This window comes from Phodopus roborovskii, unplaced genomic scaffold (genome assembly GCF_943737965.1).
Source record: "Phodopus roborovskii unplaced genomic scaffold, PHOROB, whole genome shotgun sequence".
Classification (NCBI taxonomy): Eukaryota; Metazoa; Chordata; class Mammalia; order Rodentia; family Cricetidae; genus Phodopus; species Phodopus roborovskii.
In genome coordinates, this window is record NW_026126416.1 from 14,852,169 (window position 1) to 14,871,694 (window position 19,526).

At 41.0% G+C, this 19,526-nt stretch overlaps 1 protein-coding gene across 1 annotated transcript in view; it reads right to left on the reverse strand.

Annotated features, from left to right (window-relative positions):
• The window catches only part of Ism1 (isthmin 1), a 76,576-nt gene extending 59,322 nt beyond the window's left edge, over window positions 1-17,254 (reverse strand). The window contains exons 1-3 of the mRNA XM_051183148.1: window positions 17,192-17,254; window positions 16,875-17,027; window positions 16,544-16,708 (exon numbers count right to left, since the gene is read on the reverse strand). Of these exons, the coding sequence (XP_051039105.1) occupies window positions 16,544-16,708; window positions 16,875-17,027; window positions 17,192-17,254 (381 nt within the window). The remainder of the gene's footprint in view (window positions 1-16,543; window positions 16,709-16,874; window positions 17,028-17,191) is intronic.
• Window positions 17,255-19,526: the final 2,272 nt, after the last annotated feature.

The window sequence follows — 19,526 nt, forward strand, 5'->3', positions numbered from 1 at the left end:
TCTCAAAGGTATTTTTTATTATCTGAAGTTATTGCTTCTCTTTATTGTACACAATGTCCTATAAAGAAGATATATGTCCACAATGGAGCTTTCAAAGAGGACCGTGGGGCCAGCTTCATTTAAAGGGAATGAAGTCAAGCAGTAAATTTGCTGGTCACTCTTTTCATAAGAACAGTATCTTAGCAGTTGGTCTTTGATGTTCTAACAATAGCACTGGGCCTTGAAGGCAGAGGAGCACCGGCATAATACACAAACTAGTCTACATTCATTAAAATGTAGAGACCCCAGCTTGCAGAGTGGCATACAACAGGGAATGCAGAGACTGGGCCAGTCTCTACACCGTTTTCCCTGCTTGCTGCTTTCTTGACTGTATTTTTAACTGAGTATGGCATTGTGCATAGATAGTTCAGTAACATTCATGGACAGAGGCCATTTTTGTAACCAGCATTCATATCAACAGAGAGAATACATTCAGAACTCAGAGGGAGCAGCCATCCTAGGCACTTTCTTGACAAGGGTAATGTCTGGCCTGCTCCCACCTGCGTCCTCCCTTCCACCTTCATGTATTCATTTGTCATGGTGCTGACATTGATATAGATAGGACTATATAGCTGATAGTGTTTTGTGAATGGATTCTTTCACAGTACTATACCAATAAACTTACACCCTGGGTGGAGCTGTTATTCGTTCATTCTAAGCATGTGCTCTGTTGCCTTCTTATTCATTCTACTATCAATGACATTTGGGCTTGAGATTGAGATGAGTTTAATAATGTTCTGACTATTCTTCTCCCAGTCTTTAAGTGCATTGACTGTGGGTATCTCATCAGGGTAGAATAGATGTGTGTAGAGATTTTATTTTCAGTTATTTGTTTTGGAAAGATCATTTCCCACAATGTTTATATCAGTCTACTCTCCCACTTGACCACTGAGTTGCTCAACATTATAGTACCTACAAGGATTATTTTCTCCATTTTACCATTCCAGTGGGATAGTGTAGTGGTTTTACATTTTCAGTGATCACACACATTCCTTTATAAGTTGGTCTTTTTTTTTTTTTAGGGGGTGAGTTGTATGGGGGATGTCATTCTATGATAGAGTGATAGAGTGTTGTTTAATATTTGCATGTGCATGGCCTTAGGGTCGATCTCCAGCAGCACAAAATAGAAGGTTTTTTTTTTTTAAACTACACTTTAGTCAGTGTTCAATTCTGTGACTACTACCAAATGAATGAATTATGTAGGAAACTTGAGTGAGATTGGTCACAAGGAAAGAACAGCTAATGTGTAATGGAATTCAACAAATTGGGCTCAATAAGTGATAGATGGTTCATTAAGAAGAAAACAAAACAAAGGTAAACTTCTTTGGAGGTGCAAGGAAGTCAAAGACGGAGAAGATCTAGCAGGAAAGGATCTGGAATCATAGTGACCCATGAGTTTGACAGCAGCAAGGCAGTGCTGGAACTGTAGAAGGATGTGACAACACTGTTGGATAGAGAGAACAGTCTAAAGTCTTGGTGATTTGCTCCCCAAAAGATCATGAGAGGGTGAACTGGTGGCATACTGAAGAAAAGGAGGATACACACATCAAGCACCAACAGTAATGCCTGCCATGGGGTAAGTGTTTTGTGTTAGCTTTTGTGCCACCATTATAATTACCACCATCAGTTTTGAAAGTGAACTTCACAGATTTAACAGAGCTCCACCTCCACACCGGATCACCTGTTTCCCAATGAGAAAATGAGGTTCAGAGGTTTGATGTGATTTGTCCAAGGTCACTGAATTCTCAGTACTACCACCTATATGCTAAAACTTTACTATGTGATACAAAGGTCATTGCAACATTATAAATTGCCAGTGATGTAGCTATTTTGTTCAATTTCACTGAAAGGGATGCAGAAGCAAATGCCTTTGCTTAGGGGGATACTCTTAAGGAACAGAATCAGAATCAGCCACTCTTTGGCCATTCTGTGGGACCCTGTAATTTGCTTTGGTTGACAGGATGTAGGTTTAACCCAAGCAAGTGGCTGAACTGTGTTCCATACTCATGCCTATTTTTTGCCTTTCTGTATATTCTTATCACCATGAGATAAAGGTTTTGCAGGGAGCCATCCAGCTGGGCCCAGACAAGTGCATGGAGTAAATGCAAACCCAAGCCAGGACTTGTGGGGGTACTTGTCCAGATGTGAACTCTAGCAGATCAACTGGCAAATGCATGCTAATTGCTGTAGGCCACTGAGTTTTTATGTGCAATTAATCCTATAACATTGTTAAGGGGTAGTTGAATAATATAGAATCTATATTACTTGCTGTCTGGGTGTTCAGAAGCACACCTCTGTACTAGTGAGTGTTTTTGAATTGTGATATGCCTGTTATTAAGCCAGGAACCTTGTCAAAATGCAGGTTCTGATTTGGGGATTCTGGGATGGACACAAGGAGATGCTAGTCTGCTAGTCTACAGCATTCTGGGTACAAGGGCTGTAAAGTCATCCTGGGTTTCTCCTGTGGGCTTCTGGGCCATGACTGCATTTGGTGAACACTCAGATAGTAGATGGGTCACCTTCTATGTAAAAGGGCACTCCCTGTCCTCATAATTAGAATTCTGTGGGTGTCTGACATACTCCACAGTGTTCTAACATGCGTCTTGCCCAGAAAATGATCCCATGTTAATATTTCCTCAGCCTGTGTTTTTAGATTGTCTGTCTTTATTTTTAATTATTTTTTATTTTTATTTTATGTACATTGAAGGTTTGCCTGCATATATGTCTGTGTGAGGATGCAGGATCCCCTAGAACTGGGGTTACAGATAGTTGTGGGCTGCCATGTGGGTGCTGGGAATTGAACCCTGGTTCTCTGGAAGAGCAGCCAGTGCTCCTAACCACTGAGCCATTTCTGCAACCCTGAGATGGTCTGTCCTTAAATTCTTATTATTTCTGTTCCCTAGAAGTTAAAGCGTCATAGTAATCCATCTGGCTGACAATTCATTCTGAGCTCACAACTCATACTGGACTTCAAAATCACAGCTCAGTTAAGATAGCATTCCTCTGGTTTTCTCAATTTGCTGTTCAACAGGAAATGGGTAGGTTGATGAGGAAGGCACACTCAACAGCAGCAAGCACATTGGCCACATTTCTAATCTGTTTTCTGGTCCAGTACTCACCTTTTGTTCCTCATCCTCACTCCACAGCGACCACTACATAACTGTCATTATGTCACCTGGGTAACTGAGCCATATGGGATTTTGTAGTTTTGTTGTCCTGAAAGGAAAGGAAGAACTCTTTCCAAGGTACAGGCTTTTCTTTTCTCCTTCAGATTCTTACAATACATGGGAAGGCAAATACTGCTATTTTAATTGAGGAAGATATCTTACTGGAATTCAACTCCCAAATTCTGTGAAGTTCTTCAAAGGTGCCACAGGGTTGTTGTGGATCCTGAGTACACTATGTAAGTGCATTAAAATATTGGCAAGATCTCTTAATAAGTTAAACATGTCACATCCATATGACCCAACCATTTTTCTCCTAAATATACACCCAACAGAAATGAAAGCATATGTTTACAGAAATGTTCACAGTATTTCTATTTTAATAGTTCCCAAATAGGAAACAACTTAAATGTTTTTCAGTGAGACAATGGATTAACATACTGTAGATGGAGTCATTCAATGGAATAAGCAAAAAGGAACAAATATAATTGTTAAATTAATTATGTGAGTAAAAAATATGTATCAGGTATATGAATGAATGTACTAACAAAGAATCCAGGAAATACAAAATGTGTCTATAATGATAGAAGACCAGTCAGTGGCTGCCTAGAGCTTTCTTGATATTTCAAAGGGGCACAAAAAACGCCTTGAAATTTATTACCTTAATAATGGTGATATTCTCACAGGTGTCTTCATTGTCAAAAATAGTCATGTTAAATATATACAGTTCATCACTTATCAATTATGTCTCAAGAGGCTGTATTTTATGAAGTAATAAAATGACTACTTCCCTTCTTTTCATTGTTCATATCCAAAGGTCGCTTTGAGCCCAAATATGGAGTGTGTGCATGAGAGAGAGAGAGAGAGAGAGAGAGAGAGAGAGAGAGAGAAACATTCATACATGTTTTGTTTGGATGCTGTAGATGTTAATGCTTGGTGTGAGCATGGCCTTATTTCCAGATTCCTGCATTCTTCATGTACATTTTAGCCATACCTTATTGTTTGAAAATAGATATGTGATGGGAGATGCCATTATGTATATATGTTTCTCATACTTGTCATTCTGTATATGTTTCTCATACTGGTTAATGAATAAAGCACTGTTGGCCAATAGGAAAGCAAGATAGGAGGGACTAGAAGACAAGGAGGAAAGAGGAAGTAGTAAGGAGGAGCGAAGATGGAGAGTTGGGAGAAAGCAGAATGCCGGCCAGTTCCCCGGTAAGAGAAATACATAGATCAACAGAAATGGGTTAATAATTAAGGCAGAGCTAGCCGATAAGAAACAAGTAACTGGCCAACAAAATTGTATCAAATACAGAGTCTCAGTGTGTTATTTGGGGCTGGCATGGCGGCGGGACAAGACCAGCGGCGGCGGGCAGAAAAACCATACTCCTTACAGATATGTAGTGTCCAGCAGGAAATGACCTGGCCTATTGCCTTCTATGTCTATATTCTTTTTTTTTTTTCCCTCTTATTTCTCAGGCCACTGCTACTGAATACCTAGAGTTTGGATTGCTCTAGATTGTAAGCCCAATAGTTCAGGGTCTCAGACTTGAAGTCGTGAGTTAAGTTTCAGGGTCCCTGCTTCAGTGTGTCTTCCAGGGAGAACAAGAAAGCAGCTCTCTCACAGAGGGATGCTACTCACAGATAGCACCTTACACAAGAGGATTCACTTTACTAAGATGGGCAAAGGTCAACGCCAACAGGAAGGAGTCACTAACCCTCTGTTTTCACGTCTGCTAAGTTTACAGAAATAACTTTCCAGTGACATCTGCTCGTCTATGTTTGGGGAGCTGGTGTTATTTATCAACATAACCTGCCCTGCCTTCTCGGACATTAGATGACACCCACACAGAACTCAGAGGAGTTCCTGTTCTCATTCATCCTCTTATTTAAAATAGTAAATGACTACAGGGGTTAATTTTTCAAGGAAAAATGAGCCAGTCATGTTCCTAAGCACCAGGAATTTTCAGTTTGTATCCAATTCTGCTATCCATGGATTTTCCTATCTGTGGGAAGGTATGAGACATTGGATACTGTTACTGCCCACAGATCTTTCTGAGGTTTACAAACTTTATTATTGTAACTGACAACAAGCAGAAGTGTCTCATGGAAGCTCTGCTCTGTCTTTCCAGTTGCGTTCTACTCTGGGGCTATCTAGATAGGAAGTCACCCCAATGACTAATATTTAGGCATATAGTATATCATTTAGTTTTGTGTCGTCCAAAAGCAAACATGAGATACTCCCTGACAAGACCCCTAGAATCCCTAGAAGAGAAGGAGAAGGTGGGAAGGAAATGGAAGAAACATAAGAGCATGTGATTAGGAAGTAGATAGCACAGACAGTGGAGCTCGGCACTAAGAGTAATGCTGGACATTAACATGCTGGCTTGATTGGCACTGTATTTGATCTTGCTTCTTGACCAATATACACAGAAGACAGTTGTCTTTCTTGTTTTCTTCCTTCCTTCCTTCCTTCCTTCCTTCCTTCCTTCTTTCCTTCCTTCCTTCCTTTCTCTTTATGCACCTGAGTGCATGTATGTATGTGCTCTATGTGGGTGGCCTGGTGCCTTTGGAAGCCAGAAGAGGGTGTTAGATTTTTTTAGAACTGGAGGTACAAATGGTTGGGAGATATCATGTGGGCGCTGGGAACCAAATTCAGGTCCTCTGCAAAAGCAGCAAGTGCTTTTAACTGCTGGGCCATGTTTCTACCCTAGAAGACAATTTTATGTATTTCATGTCCATAGCTTTGTTTGAACTTCATATATAAGGCCTTAAAAGATGCAAAATGAGACTGTTTTTTTTTTTTTTTTTTTTTTTTTGCTCAACAACATACTCCTTTGTCATTTCTTTGCGCTCCTGGCATGTAATATAAGATTACCCAGACACTCCTGTCTTAGCTGCTAAATAATTTGTTTGGGGGCAAAGGACAGGGGGAGTGCGATGGTTGTTCTTGGTTGTCAACTTGACTACTACATCTGAAATTAACTAAATACCCAAGTTTCTGAGCACACCTCTGAGTAAATTTTAATTACTCAGATCATTTGAGGTAGGAATTATTATATACATATACATATACATATATATATATATGTGTAATATATATGTTCCTCTAAAGTAGTGGTTCTCAACCTTCCTAATACTGCAATCCTTTAATACTGTGGTGACCCCTAACCATACAATTATTTTTGCTACTACTTTATAACTATAGTTTTGATACTGTTATGAATAGTAATCTAAATATCTGTGTTTTCTAATGGTTTTAGGTGACTCCTGTCAAAGGTCTGACCCTCCCCCAAAAGGGGTCACAACTCACATGTTGAGAACCACTGCTCTAGAGAATCCTGACTAATACAGATAGAGAGGCTTTCTTTACTACAATTGAAGACAGGGACTTTGTCAGCACCAATCAAGTTACAAAATGCTGAACCAGGGGTTGGTTGCAAGAGAAGCTGAGAGGAAAAATAGAACCAAATAAAATATTAAAGCCCTAAAATATCATAAAACAAATCCAAAGAAAATGTGCTAAAGAAATGGATATCTAAAATTGGTGCAATCTAAAATTGTTAAACAATAATCTTCAAACCTGTGTGCAACATTTCTTGGAAAGGACACTGGAGAGATAAAAAAAGAACATAGAATTTCATTATAGCTCAAGGGACCTAAAGGCATATCAAAGTAAGAATGGTCTGAAAATAAATGAGGTTTAGAAATATTTGAATGACACAAAAGAATATGTTTTGGGGTTCATTTGTAAGTTTGACACCCCAGATGTAATATTCTCTAATAACAGACATTCTCAGGACATTCTTTTATATTTTTGGTTGTGAGCCTATCCTTTAATGGCTGAGCTATTTCTCCATCCCAAGGGCATCCTTGTAACCCAAAGATCAATACACTCTTTAGATCATGGCTGGGAGGAAATGATTAACAACTTGCATAAAGAGTAGCTCTTTTGTCTAAAAAAATAAGAACAAATAAAATTATAGTGTTCCAGTTCAACATGACCAACCAAGCATCTGTGTTCACCTCTTTTTCTCTTTAAATTACAATAATAACAGTAAATAGGAATAAGAAATAGGAAAATCACCTGGGAGGGGTGACAGGCTTCTAATAGACATAATATAGTGGCAAACAAATCAAAAGTGAGATACTTCAGGGTTGACTGTATAGAAGAATAGTCTTCAGAAAACTTTGTTCTTGAGAAAAAAATATTCAATAATATCAAGGGCGATTTAATTTTAATTGCTAGATATCTACTGACAAGAAATAAAAACATCTGTTTATGAAAGGACCTATGGTAGTAACATGATCTTACCTACACTATATGAAGATTGGGAAAGTCTTCAAACATCCATTGATGGGGAGTGGATAGACAAAATCATGGATTGCCTACATGGTGGAATATCACTCAGTACGAAAGAAGAGAAATCTACTGATACACTTTTTCAAAGAATCTCAAAATAGTACATTAAGTAAAACATAACAAGTACATGGAAAAATGTAGGCAGTACAATTCTATGTGTGTGAGCAGTGGGACAGGCAAAGCTAATCTGTACTGGTAGACATCAGGAGAAGGATGGACTGTTTACTAAGCTACAATCACTTGAAAGTCTTCTAGGGTGATGGGGAATCCTGTATTTGATGTCAGCTACATGGCCACCTACAGCTACTAAAAATGCAATTGAACTTTTGGAATTCGTCCACTTTATTGCATGTAAATCACACATTTTAAAGACTGTTTTTAGAGAGAAAGGAGAAGGGAGAAGGGAAAAATGGGAAAGGAAGGAAAATAAAGAGAAAGGAAGTGGAGAAGTTGGAGAGGATGAAGTAAGATGAGAAGGGGTTGTAGGCTTTGGGGAGAGCCCAAGGACTAGAGGGCAAGCACTGCTTCCTTCAGTCCTGGGATTCAGAGTGTCTGCATGTAACGTTTCCACCTGGCATTCACTATGGAAGTCAGGTGTGAGGAGAAGGTGCAGCCAGGATGTAAAGTGTGTTTTCAAGACAAAGGTATGAGCATGGAAGGGAAAATAGATACTGAAGACAGACCTTGAGATCTCAATATTAGCTTCACGCTTGGATAAGAGTCCCAGAAGGACCAATTATAGATACTGGAAATAAACAAAAATTTCCTGAGCAGAGTATAAGCTTGGGACTTCACATGGAAAGGGTGTATGTGCCATTTGCTGAAAAGAACTCAGTCGATCCCTGTATCTAATGAAATTTATGAATATGAGTAAAGTGGAATATCTTAAGAGCTTCAACTTTGTTTTTTAGTGGATCAAGGGTTCCTGATAGTGCTAGAGCCCTTGCCTAGCATGTTTAAAAAGCCAAATGCTAAGAAATGCTATTAAAATTTCCCATGAAACATGAAATAGCATAATAAAGTGAGTAATATCTTCAAAATTCTGAGAGTAAACAATATAGCTCAGCTAGCTGCCAAATTGGCATTACATATAAGAACCAAATAAAGGTGTCCGAAAATGTAAGTTCTTGAAGACTTTTGTAGTTGATAAGCTGTTTACAAAAACACTTTCTAAAGAATGTATTGAGCAACATAAAAAAATGAGAATATGAGATCTATGAAGCAACAGAGAAAGAATTAAAGACATTTTGACGTTAAAGCAAAATAATTCTTGAGAACATAATAAAACTGGTATGCATTGATCACCAAGTGCAATAAAAAGGCTAAAGGAAAAAGAAAAAATGGAAAACCCCAGTACTAAACGTTCAGAAAACACAATTTAGCAAATCTAGAGATAACCTACAGACAAGACAGAAAAGGAATCAGAATTCTGTGTCGCAGGGGATGTAAGTTACAAGTACTGACTCATTTTTAGCATTGATAGGAATGTATGAGCAAAACTATGTTTTTAAGATTTTTAGAGTAATAGAAATAGGACACATTGCTTCCATAATTTGAGGGAAAGTGAATAAAATAAATAAATTTGAATGCTAAGTGTTCAGATCCAATCCCTGATAAAAGCGCTTTGCTAGTCTTCAAAATGACACTAGTTTATGATTATAGAGAGGATATCTCCCTTACTAGACTCACACAGATAAACTGATGGTGGGTGCAGAGAAATACTCAGAAATTTAAGAACAACAAATACCCTGGAAAATATAACTTCAAATTTATCAGTAACAAAGTAATTACAAATTATTAATCCATTGATTTCATAGATAAAGAAAATGAGGCAGAGATCATCAATATTAGATAGTCAAAATATTGAAAGCAGAAAATGCTTGAAACTAAAGGTTGAAAACTATACACAAAGAAATGTCCCCTTCAAATAACCTCCCAAAAGGATTCAGAGTAATAACCTAAAAAATAAAACATTTTTAATATACATGCAATGAAAGCGATTAATGGGAAATTTCATCTCAATAAAACTACAACACACTCCAAAGACATTTATGTCTTAACACTATGGATTATAGAAATGTAAATTTTAAAATGTACAGAAGTATAATAAAAAATGGTACAATTGTAGGGTAAGAAACTAGTTATTTTACTTCAGGAATCATCAGATAACTCAAGGTATGGAGGCTTATATAATACAATTAACAATCTGGGTCCTATGGTTTTACCATATAAGACATTATATACTATATATGAAAACGTATACAAAAGAACATAGAACAGTTGCAAATGTTTAATTATGCATAACCCTTATACAATTAAAATTAAAATTCATTTGAAAATATAAATACTATAACCAACTAAAGAAGTATTACATAATTTAAATAGGCCATTGACAGCGGAATCAGCTAGAATATGAATCAGAGGTTCCAATCAAGGAGATAGTAAACTTAAGAGGATTTTAAGTGTATTCCAACATTATTTTCCTTGACATTCAATTTTTATTATTTAAAGTGCTAGGGAAAAAAATAAAAGATACTACCAAAGTGTAATACCAGCTTCCATATATATATATATATATGGCAAACTAACACTTGCAAGCAGGTATTGCTAAGTGTTGCTTTTCTAGATTCCAGAATAAAACTGATGAACATAACAACATTTAATACCTATTCTCAAAAGCATTCAAACATAGAAAGTAATCTATACAACAGAAATGTTTTTTTTTATATAACCCAATTTTTAAAATTTACCTGTTTGTTTCCTAAAAAAGAGAAAAAAGAAATCACAGAATTGGGTGAGTAGGGAGGTGGAAAGGATATTGGAGAGGAAACCATGGTCAGAATATATTGCATGAAAAAAATAATTTTCAATTAAAAAAAAAACTTTGATAAAAACCCAACATAAAACCTTTCTCAAGAAACAGACACCTCTGTTTGTCTTAGATGGGAGAGGTAAAAGCAGTCTGACATTTAAAATAATTCTCATTAAAATTGTAATTTGGGAGAATGGGAGGTAGAACTGGGATTGATATATAAAACAAGATTGTTTCTAATTTAAATTAAAAAGGAAAAAATGTAGTAATTTAAAGCAAAACAACTCTATAAAGTTCACCGGGATATATTTGATATAAATTTTCAAGAACTGTTTTTAACATCAATTGGTCAATGTGTGTGTGAGTGAGAGAGAGCGAGAGAGAGAGAGAGCATGTGTGTGGGGGGGGGCATGTGAACTCACATACCACATTGTACTTTTGGAGGTCAGAGGGCAATTTATGGGGCTCTGGTTTTCAACTCCCAAAATGTGTGTCTCTGAGGTCACTAATATTCTCAGAGATCCTCAGGCTTAGGTAGCAAAAGCCTTTACCTGCTAAGTTATGTCACTGGCTCATATACTTGAAACAAAACAAAACAGAATGTTAATCCTATCAAAACATATGACTACATTACACAAAACACAGTAATATATGTACACGAATAGGTGTGTGACAAAACAGATACATATATGTGAAAAGCTTAGTATATGACAAAGTGGAGCACTTAACAAGTCTGGTTATTCTCTTGGGCAAAAAACAAAACAAAACAAAAAAAACATAGTTATATATTTAAAACTCAGAAATAACTTCAAAGTTAGACTGCTGTTCTAGAATAGTTTAAGTACAAACATATTTGAACAGAATGTATTTTAAAGATTTGTATAAACTTAAAAAAAAGGTCATTAGGGAAAAGATTGGGAGTCAGCTACTACATGGCCAAAGGTAGCTTAAACAAAGCGAATTGGCCAAGACATCTACAAATCCCATAAAACAAAAGATCCATATTGTATTTGCAAGAATTCCTTCAGATGCACACAGGCCTTTGTAATGTAACCTGATGGCTCCTCCCCATTGGGGACAGAATCTATATCGAAGCTGATCCCAAGATGTGAAAGTTGGTTAAGGGGTCTTTCACCTGCTCTCATTTGCTTGCTGCTCTGGGCCTACCATGTGGAGATAGGGGTGAGAGAGTATGTGGAGAAAACAGGTGGGCGATAATGAGCGACAACCATCAGACTTATGAATGAGGTCATTAACACTACCTCATCCACATTATACCAACAGAGGGCTTAAATACATGAATAATTCAAGGAGAGATGAGCAGGAGAACCTGCCCATCTGTGCCCAGAGCTAGATGCTGCCCTACAGACTCATAAGCAAATAAAACTATGACTGCATTTAAGCCACTAAATTGCAGAGTGGTTTGCTATGCAGCAGTAGGGGAGGGGGACAATTATCCATCACTTACAAAGGGTTCCAGTGATGAGAGCAATTGCTTAACTGGAAAGTGGGCATGCAAGCTGGGATGCATGAAACAGAAATGCCTATTAACTTGAATCAAAGCTGGAGAAATCGTGTTGACAGACAACAGGAGCTTGGACTCTATAGTCAGCCTGTCTCAGTCCAAGTCCTGGGCCTGCCCTTCCTCTACCCCAGCCGTGTAGTTTTGAGTAAGTTATTTCAGTCTCTTCTGTTCTCCGCATACTCATCTGTGGAATGGACACCAGTCTGTTGTTTCCTTGGTTTTAGTTACCAGCAATCAATTGTAGTCTAAAAATACTAAATGGACTATTTCTGAAATGTCTAATCTGTATGTTTTAAATGGCACACTGTGTTGATATCTATCTTATTGAAAGTTTTTGTTCTTTAGCATAGTGAGTGTATGTAGAGGAGAAATTGTGATTGTAGGCTTCCACACTATGTGCGGTTTTGGGTTCACCAAGGTCTCAGAATGAATTCACCAAAGATAAGGAGAAGACTGTCAACCCCCCTGGAGTCCCTGTGAGGAGCTTCACTTAATAGTGGCGTTTCTTTTAGTGCTGTATGGCCCAGATAAAGCAGGGAGTACACGAAGCTACACTGTTTTATTGAAGGCAACAGTCGAATAAAGAGGCAGCATGTTGGCTCGTAAAGATGACAGATCAAGAACAAAATCTTTTCATTGAAGTTCAGAGTTCGGTTTCCTTTCATGCTATTGTAAAAATAACCAATGTGGTATTTTATTAAACTTGCTTAAATCTCACTGCTTTTAATGAGGTCAGGTTTTACTACTAAAAATCACAATTTTAAATTTGAGTGAGATTTATTAGAAGGCACATGAGAATTTCACTTAAAAAGGAGATAGCATTATTTTGATTATAATTGTTATTGTCTGTGAAGCCTATATTTTGAAATATTCTGTTTTCCAAACTGCTTTTATTATATACAGTTGCTCTTTATATCATTTAATTAAAAGTATATGGGAAAAAAGAATCAGAATATTTGGCCAGTACAAGATAAAGTTATGTCAGCAAAACATAAGATGTCAGTCAAAAGTCAAAATACTTGGCAGTTCTACAAATTTTTATACAGCTAGTGCTGACAACTGAGACTTTCCTACAGGGTATTTTATGACCCACTGGCCAACAGAAGATATTATGTGCTCAAAACATTCTATTGCTACTTCATAGCAGCATACCTGTAGCAATGGAATAGTCACAAAGGAAAAAATCTAAGCAACCCCCCCCCAGTTCAATTTCCTAGAATTCCCTGGAACTACCAAAGAAAACTTGTTAATATTTCTTAAGTGTGTTTAGGTATAGATGATATAAGCACACACACACACACACACACACACACACACAGAGAGAGAGAGAGAGAGAGAGAGTGAGAGAGAGAGAGAGTGAGAGAGAGAGGTAGTTGACACAGCAAGACTATAAATGTGCATTTAAAAATGTAACTTATTTGAAAGTTGTCCTTCTTTTGTAGGCAGTATAATGAGTTTATCACAACTTGGCATACTGATAAATAATTTGAAATATGGTATACAAAATGTAAGGTATACATCTTTACACTATACAATAAGAAAAAATTAAGGGGCTTTTAGCTCTTCAGCTTTAGAGTGACTTGCCTAACCTCAGTTTCTCCACTTGACAATGAGATGGTGACATTACCCAGTTCCTGAGGTTCTTTTCTTTGAACTTAGAGAAGTTACTATATGTAAAGTGCTAGGGGCATTGCTTGTCATTTACAAAAAGCACTCAATAAGGCTTCAGCTCTTGTTAGTGTTTTAAGTACTTTTATTGGATATCCTTGACCATCCAAGTCACCGAATCTTAAATAAAGATGTGCATCTTTCCAAATAATTCAAATACAGTGCATTACCTGCTTCATAATGTACAGGATCCACTGAGTTTCTGATAACTAAGAAGGACTTTGGCAGCATAATCAAATGATTTAGATGGTGTTTAAGATTGGATTCAAAATGTCCAGGAAACAGGAAGAACCAAGCAGTTACAGTTTTGTCTTCAAATACACCTGCTGCTAGCAAATGCATTCTTTTGCATCCTGCAGGCAGCAGACAAATGTCTTTTGCAGGTTCAGTTGGCTCTGTCCATTTGAATCATACTGCCTTGAGCCCAAGAAATAACTCTGGTCAGGAAGAATATAAAATTTTATAAGAAGAAATTACAAAAAAAGCATAAAGTTACAAACTAAGCTGTTAAAGTCATCACAGGGCCTGGTTAAAAGTGGGAGCTTTGGATGTTCACCGTAACTGAACACTGTAGCAAGATAAAGGAAAGCTACCAGATTAGCAGCTACTTAGGACCCCAGATATTTCTAGGAGCAGGACTCTTTCTAAATTTCCCATGCCTTCTGCTTTGGGGGCGGGGGTCGGGTGCTATTCTTCAGTAAAAGCCCTCTGAGAATCCCATCCAATTCCACCAGCTGCCTCTCTCATTAACTTACTGTTGGGGTGGAAAAGGCCAATGGGAGATTATTCTAATGATAGCATGCACCTCATAAAGAAATCTGCCAAATGTACTTTTCCATAGAGCATCATTTTTTTTACAGCTTTTCATGGGTCCAAGAAAGCATTACATATAAAATATGATTTCCAGAAGTCTTGATGATAGTAAAAATTATTCCTTCAAATGTTTGGAGTGGGGAAATGTCTGTCATTGTACAGGTTTACACAAAGAGTAATGTGAGAGGCTCTTACAAAACCAGAGAGTGTTTTTAGAAGGGCCCAAGAACATTTAAATTTGGGGTATGTATTTCTGCAGGCCTGGTTTGCATTTGTAAGGGTCACCTTACAAATTTAGTCTGGCAGATAACACACTTGGTATAATTAATCAACAGGTGGGAATGGGTGAATACTAACAAGTTTCTTAATCTCTCTGTACCTCGATCTCATAACCTGTAAGGCAGACTGATTAGCGATCTTGTAATGAGGGTTATGGTGAGAGTAAATGAATTAAATCCCATAACACTCTTAAAATAGTAGCATAGTAAATAACTGCTATAGAGCTATTTAAATAAATGTTTCCGCCAACAACAGCTTTTTTTTTTGCAAATAAGCATAAAGATGTAAAAATATCAACATTGGAGAGCAAATAGATTTAGTAGGCTTGATTTCGTTGGTGACTGGAGAATCCTGAAGAAAATTCCGGCTCGCTTCTACCAGCTCTCCAGGTGTGCACCTGTCCTATCCCTCGAACCATGAGAATGGCTTTCCAAAGTCTTAGCAAAGAAGCCCATGTGGGCAACCTTTACTCAGCAAAATTCATTTGGCACCTCAAGGCCCAATATATGCCCCCCTGTTTTGGAGCTGAAATGGACCAATGGAATCCTATTACTAACGGGACCTTTCAAAGGGTAACGGGGAAGAAGTCTCTGCTACAAGTTTCAAAGTGTCAAGTAACTCCAGACCAGATCTGTGCAGGTGCCTTGACTATGACCTTTGCACAGTATGAAGGGGCACAGAAGGTGAAGGAATCACACGGGAAATTTCTGGCTATTCTCCAGAAATTATGTCTTGACCTCTGACACTGCTTGCACACCCATTAGCCTTCTTTCTCTTAAATAGTTTGGAGATTTATTTCATAAGGCCTCTTTGTGTAGTGTCATCCCATCTCTAGATCTCTAACCTTCCTTGCCTCCAGACATGCTACCCAGTCTCTGAAAGCACTCAGAAGCAAAGCATCCTCCAGCTGACCTGTATGTCCCAAGCCCAACACCCTTTCCTGGTGCCTGGCCAGTGACAGTTCCGAGGAGTGCTTTAGGTAGTAGACCTAGCAGCCTGCCGGGTCTCCACACATTACACGCCCCTCCCTCAACCCCCATCATCTAGCCCAGGCTCTTCTGCCTTAGCAGAGATGCCTAGGCACAAGTGCTCTTTGGTGGAACAGAGGACCCGCCTCCTGGCATTTACCTTGCCTGTCACCCGGCTTCGCGCAACCACGCACGCCCCCTCCGGCGGCGCACTCACCTGCAGCTGAGATCCGCTGACGTTGCTGGCGGCCGCGTCTGGCCGGTCTGCGGCTCCGGATCCGCGCAGAACCGTGATGTGCAGCGTGAGCAGCAGTAGCCCCAGCAGCAGGAGCAGTTCCGCGGCCAGGCGCACCATCCTCTTGAGTCGCGCGGCTTTAGGACCCCGCGCGGCGGGCGGCGGCGGCGCCGGGGGAGGAGGAGTCGGAGCCCCGGAGCCCGGCTGCGCTGCTCCCGCCTCGGCCCCTGGCGGGGCCCCGTTCCCCGGGCCCGCAGGGCTGGCTCTGGGCTCGGCCGATCGCGCGGGGCCCGGGGAGCAGGAGCAGCCGCCACCGCCGCCCCCACACCACAGCGGAGCCACCGCGGGGCTGGGGACGTCCAAGCCGGTGGCCGAGCAATCCCAGGCGCTGTCCGGCGGTGGCGGCGGTGGGGACACTGGACTGTCCGAGACCCAAGCCAGGCCAGGGTCCACCCTGCGGCCAGGGAGTTGTGGGGGCGGCGGCGGGGCGGGCGCAGCCGAGCCCCCGAGCGCACATGGGCGCCCCAGATGTGGCCGCGGTGCCGCAGCTGGAACGGGAGACGCCGCCAGAGGAGCGCGGGGAAGAGGTGGAGGAGGAGAAGGAGGGCTTCAGTGGCAGCCCGCAGTTACCTCCACTCTCGGCTCCCCCGCCCCCGCTGCCCCGAGCCACTCACCCTCAGGGCCACCACCTTCCTCACTCCGAGCTCCTGGGGGCCGCCAGCCTCGTAGCCCCGCACGCCCAGTCCCCGGATGGGTTGGCACCCGGTCACCGAGGTTGTCACTGTTTGAGGATAACTGGGGGCGCCCCGCCGGCGCCTGTGTCCGCCTTCTCGGCTGTGCTAAGTGTGCACTGCGGAGGTCGCTGTGGTGGAGGGGCTAGCCCTCTGCTCGCACTAATGCTTGGGACTGTGGGCCAGTGGGGAGAGCCTAGGCCACCTGAAGAAAAGTTTATGGGCAAAGTAGAGCTGGAGTTGTAGGGGTGGAAAACTGAGGGGCTAGACAAACCAGGTGTCTACAACCACACTGTGCGCCCTGGCTTTGAGCAGGCGAGCTTGGGGGAGTGGCACAGTGTCTGTTCTTCCGGAAGGGTCTTGACACTAGCAGATGGGCACTGGGCTGGCTGATCACTGGGTACCGCAGATCGCTCTCCCGCAGCGCCTGGGAGAGCCAGGATTGAGTCCGCTAGTCCACTTAAGCGCGCAGGTGTCGTGTGGGAGGCTGCAAGGGACTCGGTGTGCGCGGTGGAGGCACTCGGACGTCAGCGGGGCGCTGAGTAACTCTTAGCAGGCTCGAGTCTGGGGGGGGGCTCATCCCGGGGGCGCCGCGCCTAGAGGGGACTTGAGGGCTGCCGAAACGCAGCCGCTGCTCCTGCGCCACCTCCTCATGACCGCGCTGCAGCCTCGGGCTCCGGGGAACGACTCATGCCTTGCAAGGGATGCAGATGACGAATGGAATGGCTCAGCGCTGGACCAGTAGAACGCGTGATCCTCTCCTCTGACGCTAGAGTGAACTGGGTCTGGCGTGGCTCTGGCTCCTGCCTTCCCGAAGTGGCTCCTAGTGGCAAGCGGTCTGTTAAGCTGGAGACTTTTATACCGTGTTCCCTCCGCCTCCTTCCTCCCGAGCCAGCCCAGCCCTTCCCTCCCGGTGAGCCCAGCCCCAGCCAGCCCCAGTCAAGCATGAGCACACGTTCCCACAGCCCTTGTCACACATTTCCATTTCTCATCCGGACCCCAGGACCAAAGGATAAATCCTTCAGAGTCTCCTTAGGTGAACGCAATTAAATAAATAAAACTTTCTTACCCAGGCGCCACTCTTCTCTTTTCTACCTCTTTCTATGACCACTAGAAACGGATAAAAAGTTCTTAATTAAACTCCATTTAGAGCTTAAACCTTTACTTTGGAAACCTCAAGACAAATTCTTTCACTACTCCAAACGTTCCTTGGGTCGCTGTAGCATTTGTAGAATTTAACTAGCCGCGGTTCAGTATACAACTTACATCTGTTCGTATCCGGCTGTCTGCCTCTTTGAAAATGCTGGAAATATCTTTAAAATTCTAGCCAAACCCAGCAGATCATTAATAAACTGGCAGCTATTTATAAAGTTCACGATGGTATCTTTACTTTTCTTTTGGGATTGGGTTCCCCCCGCCCCCTTCCCCGGCCCCTCTCCCTGGGCAGAGTGCTTGCTGAGGACTGTTAGGCTGCCTGGCATCCCTTTGCTATCTCCAGGCTCTAAAATACCAATAATTGTCAACCCGAGCGCTGAGGGAAGAAATTGAAACAATAAACCTTGGTGGTTCAGATGGGAGATCAAAGGGGATCCTAGCAGCTTTGGAATCCCATAAGGATTCCCCTGTGTGTTTTCTAATTAGAATCACTTAAGGGCAGTAGGCGACCGAATCAGCACACAGGTGGAGTATATAAATTAAGATGGCAAACTAGAGCCCTGTAGCCATAGGTAGGGTAAGGATGGCTGCATTCCTGGCCTTTCCAGTGGTGCTGTGGACAAATGATTCCTGTTGCCAAAGGCAGGCTGGTCTAGATTAGGGCAGAAGGGATGCTCCGTTCTGTCATTTTTTTTTTTTTTTTCCCTCACAGTCTCCACATGTGAGCCTAGACTGCATTTCCTCTCATCCAAAAGTTACATATTTTTCCTCCTAAGGAAAAATTACTCCGGGGGGGGGGGGACTTGGAAACTCTTGAAAGGAATGTGAATTCTTATAAAATTATAACTGTAAATTTAAAGATTAAAATTTGTTATAAAATATAAATTGATCTGGGGTTAGAAGCCTTTATTAGTCATTGAACAAACGTGTGAATGAATGCTACTAAAGTCCCTTCAATCTGGTAAGCACACACCTGTCGCATTCGCAAAACAAAACTACCAGTAACACCCTGCTTCTGAGGGATTTGGGGAACATTGGCTTTCAGATTACAAGAAAAGAGAGCTGTGTGTACAATGCACCAACAAGCCGTGTTTCAAACACATCTCAGAAACCATTCCAGTAGCTGGCAGAAATTTGAAAATAATCCTACTTCCTTCAAAATCTCCAAGGTCCTGGATTCATATCCTTATTGCTGGCCATACTACACTCCAGTGGAATGTGTCTGTTAGCCTGCCCTTAATCCCAGCAGACATGGATTATGCCATCTTTGTGAAAGACCAATATAGACCCCACTTACCCCCAGGATACTGTTTCCTTATTCCTAAATTGTCAGCTAGAAGACATTTTCCAGTCACATTTGGATCTAATATGAGTGTAGAGCTCTGTTACTTCTGAGGCTCCTGAGTGATTATGGATGTGCACACCCTTTTGGCATGGCAGTCTAAGAGAAAGAAGGAGAATTTATGCAGACTGTTGTTCGGAAGGGAGCCATTGAACTAGATATATCTGCACTTGGCTTTGTTCAAGTGAGAAAGACACTCTTTTCTTCAAATACACGTGACGATCTGATATTTACAACTATCATTACCTCTCCAGACATTGGCAGTCTTCACAGAGGCACCTTCCTGATCATCACTAATATTTTTAGGATTGAGTACATGTCTTACATAGAGTAATGTTCACTTTTTAAAATGAGAATGGATTAGTTGTACAAAGTAAGAAACTTCATTAGCACATCTACACACATCTTATGATATACTTGATTACCTTT